Consider the following 11318-nt stretch of genomic DNA (forward strand, 5'->3'; position numbering starts at 1 on the left):
ACACACACACACACACACACACACACACACACACACACACACACACACGGAATTTATGAATATCAAAAGAGTAGTATATTGACAAGTATGAGAGTTTATTACTTATATATTCTTAGAAGAATATGTTTATTTGAAACAGCAAAATAACTAATGTGCAAAACAATATGGAATATTTGACTATATAATTTAGAATTAGTTTTGTATAATAACAATCTTTACAATAAAAATAAAGCTAACTAAATTTACTTGACAGTTGTTTTTAGAGCACCAGGATTTCTTTTAAAAGTCCCACTTGTAAATACTTCTAATCTAATGAGGATTAATTAAAGGCAAAATGTCAGGTTTTCAATTTAAAACTTACACAAAGGTGAATTTCCAAAACAAAATATATCCTTCCAGGCTAGACATAATGAAGATCACACACAGTGCTGAGGAGAGAATGTGTCAGAGAGCTGAAAACATTCAGGGTGCATTTTATCTTCAGTAATGCAGCTGTAAGGACCATTATTTCAAGGTAGGCACAGAAGAGACTGGGCTGAGCCCCAGGAAAGGAGCACTATGGACAGCGGGGTACCCAGGACAGCCTCTCCTCTGAGAATCAGAGCACAGTAAGGGTGAAAGGAGCCCAGGAAATCCCATGGGTTTTGGCTTAGGACTTCGAGAGTATACTTCACATGTAAGAGGTATGATGAATAAGTTCTAAATCTGACCAGGTGAATGTGGTCAAGATGTTTTAGTCAGGCACAGCGGTACATGCCTGTAATTCAGGCTATTGAGGAGGTGGACATCAGAATTGTGGTTCCAGGGCAACCTGGGTGCTATTTAGCAAGACTCCATTTCAACACACAGCCAGGTGGTGCCAGGTGGTGCCTGCTTATAATCACGAATTGGGAGGTGGAGGTAGAAGAGCTTTGATCTGATGCTGGCCCAGGTAAAAGCAGGAGATAGGGCGTGAACAAGAACAGGGCTGATCCAGTGCTCAGCGACAGACTGTTTGGCTAGCAAGTAGGAAGCTCCAAATTCAAACTCTAGTATGGCCAAAAACAAAATCAAAATGTCTAACGCAAAATGCAGCCTGAACTCTGCATGATCTTCTCAGCAATCCAGGCACACGTGGGAGCAGCAGGGAAAACCAAGTGAGCCACAGGGCCTCGCTAAAACACCCACGCCAGACACAGGGCGAAACAAGACGGAGGGGTTCTACGGGAGGTTGTGAAACCAGACAAATGAGAACTGGAGAACTCTGATGGATGAGTCAGACAACACTGCAGGTGAGGTGCAGATTAGCCGAGTACAGGACAGACTAGGAGACGCTGCTACTGAAACAGGAGTCATGGGAAAGCACACCAGGACATGCTCCGGCAGCACCAAAGCTCAATGCAGTGCATGGAGAGACTGCGGCAAGCCCGGTGGGTTGTAGGGGAATGCTGAGAAGAAGCAGTTCTTAAAAGAAAACATAGATTTAAGAACTAAGAATCCACGTAGAAGAAATTAAAGCCAAAAAAAAAAAAAAGAAAACAAAACCCCACACAGTTACATTCATTAAAACTGCACAAACCAAAAATAAACAGAAAAAATGGGGGAGGGGCAGTACCGGGTCTGAGCTCAGCCCTGGCTGCCACGCCAGCCGCTCCCCAGACGCTTTTTGCTTTGGTTGGGGGTGGACAGGGTCTTGCCTCTGAGCTCCTGCTGGCCCCCTAATTTATGGCTCCTGTGTAGCTGAGATAACAGGTGCTTTATTATCAGCACACACAGCTTTCAGTGAGCGAGATGGAATCTCACAAACATTTGCCTGGGTTGGTCTTGAACAGATTTCAATCTCTGCCAACACAGTATCTAGGATTAAAAGTGTGAGCCACAGTGCCCAACTGAGGAAAATCTTAAAAAATGTAACCAGAAAAAAAGATTCTCTAAATAAGGAAAAATAAGACTGATAGCTAATTTTCACAGATAAAACACAGAAAGTCTGAGGAGAAGAAAATGGTACCTGCAGAGTACTGATATAAACCTAGAATGCTACATCCAGCAAAAATAACCTTTAATAATTGATGTGCGCTCACATCATAACAATTTATTATACTAGGCAATAGAAGAAAAGCTAAGGGGGGGAGAGGAGTTTAGACCTGGAGAAAAGAATCAAAAGTAGAAGAAACAATACATGAGTCAACTGTATTCGTGCCAGGAAGTAACAATGCCCTTTGAATTTTAACCGGAAATAGAAGTCAAAATAGTTCACAAATCCAGTTACAGTATTCCAAGATTCTCACATTGGGTTGGAATAGGCAAAAGTACTAATTGAGATTAGATTCTGATAGTGTAGAGCTGGCCGCTGTAATTCAAATCAGGAGAGGAATGGCAGAGTGGTGGTTAATTGCCAAGTGAGTAGAAAAGGAAAACAGTATCAGTTAAAAAAAAGAGTCTAGAGCAAGAAAGCAGAATTAGAGCAGTTAAGATATGTAGGGTTCATATACTACAATGACTGGTTTAGGTATAAACATACTATATTTCATTTATTAAATATAAATGGACCAGACCAATAAAGACAAAGATTGTTAGATGACATATCAAAATGTAATGGAATGCAGTTCAAGTTAGAGGGAAATATCTATCTAAAATACTGGGAATGCAAAAGGGAGAAATACTACAGATTGTTCAGACACCAGAAAGGTTGGCAAAGGATATGCCAAGAAACACCAAAACTTTCAAAATGTATATGAAATACATTTGCTTCTTAAAAAAAATACAAGTTACCTACATGGACCCAGGAGGAAAACTCCTATAAACTAGTTTACAAATTGAATATGTAACCAAAAACTTTGCATAAAGAAAACCTTAAGTTCAGATGGCATAAACTGTAAATGTGTCAAAAAGTATTCAAGAAAAAAAATGATATTCCTGTTTTAAAAAATTTTGCCAGGGAATACAGGAAGAGGATTCATGCTTAGCTCTGTTTCGGGCCAGTATAATGATAACACCAAACCCGGCCAGTATAATGATAACACCAAACCTGGCCAGTATAATGATAACACCAAACCTGGCAAGTATAATGATAACACCAAACCCGGCCAGTATAATGATAACACCAAACCTGTCCAGTATAATGATAACACCAAACCTGGCAAGTATAATGATAACACCAAACCTGGCAAGGGCAGTACAAGAAAGGAAATGCAGGAAATCTCTTTCATGAACATATGCAAACAGATGACATATTAGCCAATCAAAGCTTGAAGTACATAATAAAGCTAACAAATTCTGATCAATTTGAAAATGCCAGTTCGAATTTCTATTCAAATAAATCTATATAATTCACAATACAGAGGGAAAATCCTCTGATCATCTCACACTGGAACTCATATCAAATTAGAACAGAAGGGAGTTTTCCATAATCTGATAAGGAGGACTCATCACAAAAGAATGAAGCCCCTCTAGAAAACACGGCACTCAACAGCAGCAAATGGGGAGAAAATGCTATCATCATAGCAACCCAACGCTAGTGAAGTCCTAGCTGGTTCAACCCAAGGCAGCAAGGAAAAGGCAAAACAGCAATTCAACTGAGGGGGGAGAAGTCGTCAGTATTTACAGATGACACGAATCTATATGTTGAATACCAAAATCAATTCACTAATAATTAGAGTGTGTGAGTTTTGCAAGCGAGCATCATTGACACCTCCCAACCTGGGAGTTCTTAAAGATCTAGAGTACATTCATCTCTGCATGTGTATCAAACATCAATAAAAAGATTTTTTAAACAATTCCAAATAACAGACCTTACAGGAAGCTTTAAGTATACACATCTTATGCTATGGGGCAGATGGAGATTAAAATTCAAACGAAAACTTGTTAGAATTATTTGGAAAGATGGCTGGCCACTTACAGCATTTACAGATAATTTAAAGATAGTTTATACGTACGTACAATGCATCTGGATTGATGTCACCCTTTTCCTCATCTCCCCCACGAGTCCCAATCCAACCCCTCCTGTCAATTTCCCTAGCTTCAGAGCCCGTGCACTGAATAGTACGGCTGCCTTCTCCACCCCTTTCCTCTCTTCATTTGTCTACCTCATCCCCTTGGTCTCCTGCAGGGAAAAAATCCTAGGCACCAAAGGCCCCTTTTAAGGGACAAGCAATTGGGTGCCATTGGCCACTGGTGGGCCAAAAAGCGAGTGTCACTGACCTGTGGTGGCTGAGGCAGGCGAGCTCACGGTTCCTCTCAGTTGTCCCTGCAGTGACTGAGAAACACGCTGGCTCACCTGCTGGACCTACAACTATAGGCTGAGCCCAGGCAGAAGACCGGCCAACTTTACCTCCCACCTCAGGCAGACTAGGAGCCACACAGCGTCTCATGGCTGAGCCTGCAGGGCCAGCAGATCCTGCTTCTACACACGTTTGTAGCCAGACAGGTCTCATCTGGCCCTGCCAGGGGGCGACCTAGTGTCAGGATGACAGTCCCCGTGCCCCACGCTGCCCTGTCCAACATGGAACTAGGAAGGCTCTTTAGAGGTAAAGAGCCGCTGCAGCGATGTCTCCACTGCCCATCCCAGCTCGGTGGCAAGGGCCTGCTTCTCCTCTGTGTGGAAGGCTGGTCTTGATATCCCTGCTTATGGAAAGCAAGCTTTCACTAGGCAAAATTGGCAACAATTTGGTTCTACCTGGCAGGGCACTGGATACGTCAACTTGCTAGGCCTACCTCCAGTGAGTCAATCAAAAATGGATCCAGGTGCTACTTAGAGGATCTTTGCAGATGTGAGCCAATGGAGACTGACTAGTTAAGGTCAGCTAGGTGGCCTTTACCCTGCCAGTTAAAAGGCCTTCAGGGGGCAGAAGCTTTCCCAGGTGAAGGAATCCTAGTGTAGACAGCAGTCCATGTCACATGTAGGAGAGGCCTACCCATCTGAAAGCCAGCAGTCCATTTCAATGCTTGACTACTTGATGGTCTCCCACCTGAAGGATACTCCACCCTGTCCATTTGAAAGCCTGTTCATCAAAAGGCTCAACTACCTGGACACCCCATCAATCTGAAGGCCTGTCTACCCAAGGTCTAACCACCTGAAGGACTGCCCATCCAAAGGCCTGTCCATCTGAAGTTATGACACCTGAAGGCCTGATCCAGCTCGAGACCCAAGTAACTGAAAGCAAACCTCCCTGGAGGCCTGTTCATCTGAAGGCCTATCCTTTAGAAGGCTCAGCGAGCCGAAGGCCCATCCTCCTGAGGGATCGTACATCCAAAGGCCTGTCCCTCTGAAGGCCTACCCACTTTTCAGGTAGTTACCTGAAAGCCTAGCCACCTAATGCCTCCTCCATCTGCAGACATGACACAGACCCTGGACAGCTGGCCAGCCCCACAATTACTGAAATTAGATATCTGGGGACCACTGTGACAATCTGTAAAACCAGCAGCTCGTTACGTGTGTGCTGTGTCCCAACCTGACACTGCAGGGAGCGTGGCAGAGGGGCGCCGGCTGCCACCGCTGGGGGACCATGAGGACTGTAAGAGTGACATCCACACAGCCACCCAATAGCAAGTGACATCACGCCCATCCCTGACACAACATGGCTGAGAGACCGCAGAGAAGTACAAGCTGCAAAGGTATCTGTTTTGTGATTTCATTAACATTATGCTAACATATGGATAAAGCAAAAATACACACATGTTTTGGGGTACAAATACGATAAAGCTTAAACGCCTATAGTGAAAGTTTGGAGAATAACAGATATGTGTGCTAGGCAGCCTCCTCAGCGAAGCTAGTGGAGCAGGGGCTGGGACCAGGGAACCCAAACGCACCTCTTCTATAAACCGTCACATAGCTATTACTCGATTCTGTTTTAGGCTTGTGCATGTCTGACCTATGTTTTATAAATAGTCCTTTATATATGTTCAATATTAAGAATTTTAAAGAGTGAAATTTTCAAAAAGCTTGAAGATCACTTGTTAGTATTTTTACTGAGAAATACTCAGGGTCACAGGCAGGGTGTGGTGGATTCTGACAAGCTGCACAAAGTTGGGAAGTGGCATCAATGTACATGTCCCCAACAGTCACGTGCAGGCCTCTGTCCAGAGCCTCTGTATGGAAGGAGGCCCAGAGTCAAGCTGAATCAGGCTGCTGACCGAGGGAGGGCTCAGCACGCAGCCCCACCCCTACCTGGGATGGAGGAGTGTGAAGAGTTCTGTTTCACTGGTTCCTCAGGGAAAGGCATATTAACCTTCAGGAGGACCCTAAAGCAAGCTCAGCGGGGCCTGTCTGGAGACAGGTCCTGATGTGTCACTCAAAACCATCTTTGTACACATAAACTCTAGGGTGGAGGCACCACGGTTCAGCACCTCAGAAATGGAGGCTCAAAAGGTCTCCTCATGCTGAACATGGTCCTCACAAGTCCCAGCCCAAGGGGCTCTTGATCCAGTGGCTGAACACTCCAGGTCTCCTCCTGCTCAGCGTCAAGTCCAGCCTCTCCCTAGATCGCGAAAACAGCCACAGGCAGCACAAACGGCTGGCCCGCGTGTGAGCAGCCGCTGGGCACCGGCAGCTGTGCGGGGGCCACCCACAGGCAGCACAAACGGCTGGCCCGCGTGTGAGCAGCCGCTGGGCACGGCAGCTGTGCGGAGCCAGCCACAGGCAGCACACATGGCCGGCCCGCGTGCAAGCAGCCGCTGGGCACCAGCAGCTGTGTGGGGCCAGCCACAGGCAGCACACACGGCTGGCCCACATGTGAGCAGCCGCTGGGCACGGCAGCTGTGCGGGGCACCCACAGGCAGCACACACGGCTGGCCCGCGTGTGAGCAGCCGCTGGGCACCAGCAGCTGTGCGGGGCCAGCCACAGGCAGCACACACGGCTGGCCCACGTGTGAGCAGCCACTGGGCATGGCAGCTGTGCGGGGCACCCACAGGCAGCACACACGGCTGGCCCACATGTGAGCAGCCACTGGGCATGGCAGCTGTGCGGGGCACCCACAGGCAGCACACACGGCTGGCCCACATGTGAGCAGCCGCTGGGCACCGGCAGCTGTGCGGGGCCAGCCACAGGCAGCACACACGGCTGGCCCACATGTGAGCAGCCGCTGGGCACCAGCAGCTGTGCGGGGCCAGCCACAGGCAGCACACACGGCTGGCCCACATGTGAGCAGCCGCTGGGCATGGCAGCTGTGCGGGGCACCCACAGGCAGCACACACGGCTGGCCCACATGTGAGCAGCCACTGGGCATGGCAGCTGTGCGGGGCACCCGCCACAGGCAGCACACACGGCTGGCCCACATGTGAGCAGCCGCTGGGCATGGCAGCTGTGCGGGGCACCCACAGGCAGCACACACGGCTGGCCCACATGTGAGCAGCCACTGGGCATGGCAGCTGTGCGGGGCACCCACAGGCAGCACACACGGCTGGCCAGCGTGCGAGCAGCCGCTGGGCACCGGCAGCTGTGCGGGGCCAGCCACAGGCAGCACACACGGCTGGCCCGCGTGCGAGCAGCCGCTGGGCACCGGCAGCTGTGCGGGGCCAGCCATAGGCAGCACACACGGCTGGCCCGCGTGCGAGCAGCCGCTGGGCACGGCAGCTGTGCGGGGCCAGCCACAGGCAGCACACACGGCTGGCCCGCGTGCGAGCAGCCGCTGGGCACGGCAGCTGTGCGGGGCCAGCCACAGGCAGCACACACGGCTGGCCCGCGTGTGAGCAGCCGCTGGGCACCGGCAGCTGTGCGGGGCACCCACAGGCTCAGGTCTGCTTTTAAGGCACTCAGCAACCACTCGTGACAGAGAGCGACGGTGAACATGCACAGCAGACTGCACTATGTCTTTTAATGCTCCCCACGTGCCTGAGGAGTACCTGGCAGTCTGAAATGACAGAATCAAGCCAAGTCACGTGATGCCCCTCGCACTGCCAGTATGCGTATCCTTCCCAAGCCCCATGTGGAGACAAAACCAGGGTGCCAGATCAACTCCAGGACAAAGGGCAGACTGGAAATCAAGTGAGGAACACTAACCTGCTCCTACCAGAGGTGGCAGGCTTCTCCACAGAGCTGTTCATGAGCATCCCTGATAGGCAACTAGGACGTCACCAAGGGGCCCTGGACCCTCGCCAACTCTCCCTCTCTCTTGCCCACCCTTCCTCCTTCTCCTTCCCCTGACCCCACACTCCCTCTCTCCTGCCCTCCCTCCTGCCCTCCCCTCCTTCCACTGACCCCACACTCACTCTCTTTGCCCTTCTCCTTGTTCTTGAGCTGCTGCAGTTTCTGCTCGCGGTGCTGCTTCTCCAGCTCCTGCTCCTGGCGGTGCCGCTCCAGCTTACGCTGGTGCTCCAGCAGCTCCTGCTGGTGCTTCATAGCCAGCATCTCCTGCTGCTGCTACAGGTGGAGAAGGACAGACATCAGAGCCTTGGATCCACAACACCAAGGAGCCAGCCAACCCACCGTCCAGCCTGGGGCCTCTCCAGGTGCACCTGTGTCGGCACGACCCTCATGCCTCACAAAAGTAGCCATAGACAAGGAAGGGCTGCAGAGACTGCTGCACCCTCTACCCTTTAGGTGGGCACCACTAAATCACTGCAAGAGAACAGGCAGGAAGAGTGGGCAACCTTGAAAAGATACTTCTTTAAGAATGTCCCAGTCTAGACACCTGCTGAACATTTCCTTAGGTAGAACACAGCTGCCTGAAGACCTGGCAGCTCAGCCCAGGACTCCAGCTGGTGAGGAAGCGCATCTACCAAGGGCCTGCAGAGGAACACGCATGAACTTCTCCCACATGAGCCATAGGACCCAGGCACCAGAACACACGCACACACCACGCACCCTTACCAGGCAGGTTTAACAGGCCCAGGGAGGGCGTCAAGGCACATAAGGAAGGAAGCACAGAAGTCAGTGCTATGCTCAGATTTAAGACAGGAAAAACGACTATGTCCTGACCACGACGAGAAGGCTGCAGGGGAGGACGGGGCTGTCGGGGAGTCCTGGACGAGAAGGCTGCAGGGGAGGAGGACGGGGCTGTCGGGGAGTCCTGGACGAGAAGGCTGCAGGGGAGGAGGACGGGGCTGTCGGGGAGTCCTGGACGAGAAGGCTGCAGGGGAGTCCTGGGCAGGGGCCCTCTCTCTGCCTGTGGATGGAGGGCTCCCGGGGCTCCCAGCTGCCAGACACAGTACTCACACATGCCTGAGAGCGAGAACTCAGAATTCAAAACATAACATAAAAATCTTCAGTATCTTTATAATGAAGAAAATTAATATACAAAACGTAAGAAAAACAATATTTGCTATCAAGTAAGCCAGATAAAACTACATATGAAGTCATGAATTAACAAGAGTCTAAGAAGCAGGCTGCTAAGAAGGTAGGTCAAGAAGGAGAGGGTCCCTAGAAGCAGTAGAAGTAAGTGGGAAACACTGAGCTGCACCGTATCCAAATACTGTGCTGGAAAAGGGCGGGCCCACCGGGCTCTGGCGCCTCAGCCACTTGGGGTGAAAGGGCGGGCCCACCGGGCTCTGGCGCCTCAGTCACTTGGGGTGAAAGGGCGGGCCCACCGGGCTCTGGCGCCTCAGTCACTTGGGGAGCAGAGCCCTGAGCTCCCTATCCCAGCCCAACACATGCTGTATCCTGTGTGGATCTGTGGCTGGTTGCTGGCCTTGCTCCCTTGCAGAAAGAAGAGAGGGGAGATATGGAGCCATGAAAACACAACTGGTAGCCAGGTGGCCCACAGAACTTTCTATGGGGAAAAATCTAACCTGCAGCCATGCTTCCACTATATGTGCTCAGTGTCCAAGGATGAGGATGGACTGAAATGTCCTTTCAGCCGCTCGGACTACAGCACTGATCAACAATGGGAAGGCAGTGACGATGTAGCTGGGACACATGGAGGGCTCTTGGGAGTGCTCTGTACTGAGTGACACCGGAGGTGCTTTACAAAAGAAGAGACCAAGGCATAGGTGAACCAAGTACTCGATGAGTGAGGGCCTCTGCCAGGCCGGCTGGCTCCAGAACAGAGTGCAGGGTATGCGGATAAGCGAGGGAGAAGAACATACACAGTTAACAGCTGGTCCATCTGTGCGTAAAAATGCACTCATGGGCACGGAATTGTTCCAAGTGTCGTGTGCATTGACATGTGCATGTGTATGGTTGCATGCATGCATGTGTATGATCTTGGTGCACTGGTGCATGCAGTAAGGCTCCCATCCCGGTGGGTACCACCCCTCACAGACCTCTGGCAGGGCCCTTAGAGGGCAGTGGATCCAAGGACGGCTCTACGATTTTTCCAAGAGGCCTGGGCTGACTTGGGAGATCTGTCCGTCTATCATGTAAACACTGTCCCTCTATCCCACAGAGGTGCTGCTGGCCAGTGAAACTACTTGTACCACAACAGAGAAAGATGTCAAGAAGAAATACACAAAAACGACAGACCGTCCAACTTACAAGGGGCAGGCAGTGCACACTGCGAAGACCCATGAAGAACCCCTGGGCCACCACACTTTCCACCAACAGCCTGGGCTGAGGTGCCTCACCCGGGCTCTGCCCACACATCCGACCGAGCTGGCCTCTGTGGCCCATCTGTGCAAGCAGCCTGATGTCAGAGCTCCCACAAGACTCAAGGGAAGCCCAGGGACAGCACATTGGGCTCTGACCAGAACTAGCCAGTCATGGCCATAACCACACATGACCAGGATTCCTACGTCGAGTGAGGTAGCTGGCAATTGAGACAGCCCCAGTTCAACAGTCCAGGAGATCAGGCAGGGCCTCCTGAGGAAATAAGTCAAGTCACAAACACATCCACCCAGGCCTCGAGGGAGGTAGGAGTCATCTGCAGAGGGGAGCACGTGGACAGAGCCGGAGCAGGCTGTGGGCAGTCCCCGTATCAGCGCAGGAGAGAGGGGAAAGGCTGGCTTAGCATTCCCAGGCAGGGAAGCCCACTCAGACCCATGGGGTAGGGCCCTCACGGACACAGGGATTGCAGAAGGTGACAGAGCCAACAGCAGCGTGGGCAGGCAAAGCCAGCTGGCTGTCCGGGCCTCTTGCTTCGTGAATACCGCGCAGGTACTGCACCCATGCCTCCGTGGGTGTTTCAACAAACAAACAACAACAAACCCTACATTCCAAAGTACCGCTTAAGATGGTTTTCTGGGGGTTGCAGGATCGAAAGAAGCAAGCAGCTTCCACACCTTGCACTGAGCAGAAGAGAATGACAAAAACTGGCCAGCAACACAGTGACAAAAAGACTGGCTGGGCCTCGGTGCGTGCCGGGGCCCTAGCGGGGCTCCCCTCTCGTGGGAGAGCCTTGGCTGGGCCACGGTGCGTGTCCTGGGGCCCTAGCAGGGCTCCCCTCTCGTGGGAGAGCCTTGGCTGGGC

At 51.1% G+C, this 11318-nt stretch overlaps 1 protein-coding gene across 1 annotated transcript in view; it reads right to left on the reverse strand.

The window, feature by feature from the left end:
* Hdac4 (histone deacetylase 4) overlaps nucleotides 1-11318 on the reverse strand; it is a 219734-nt gene that overhangs the window by 68892 nt on the left and 139524 nt on the right. The window contains exon 4 of the mRNA XM_013024290.1: nucleotides 8186-8336. Coding sequence (XP_012879744.1) covers nucleotides 8186-8336 — 151 coding nt within the window. The remainder of the gene's footprint in view (nucleotides 1-8185; nucleotides 8337-11318) is intronic.

The sequence above is a fragment of the Dipodomys ordii genome, unplaced genomic scaffold (assembly GCF_000151885.1).
Source record: "Dipodomys ordii isolate 6190 unplaced genomic scaffold, Dord_2.0 Scaffold1, whole genome shotgun sequence".
NCBI lineage: Eukaryota > Metazoa > Chordata > Mammalia > Rodentia > Heteromyidae > Dipodomys > Dipodomys ordii.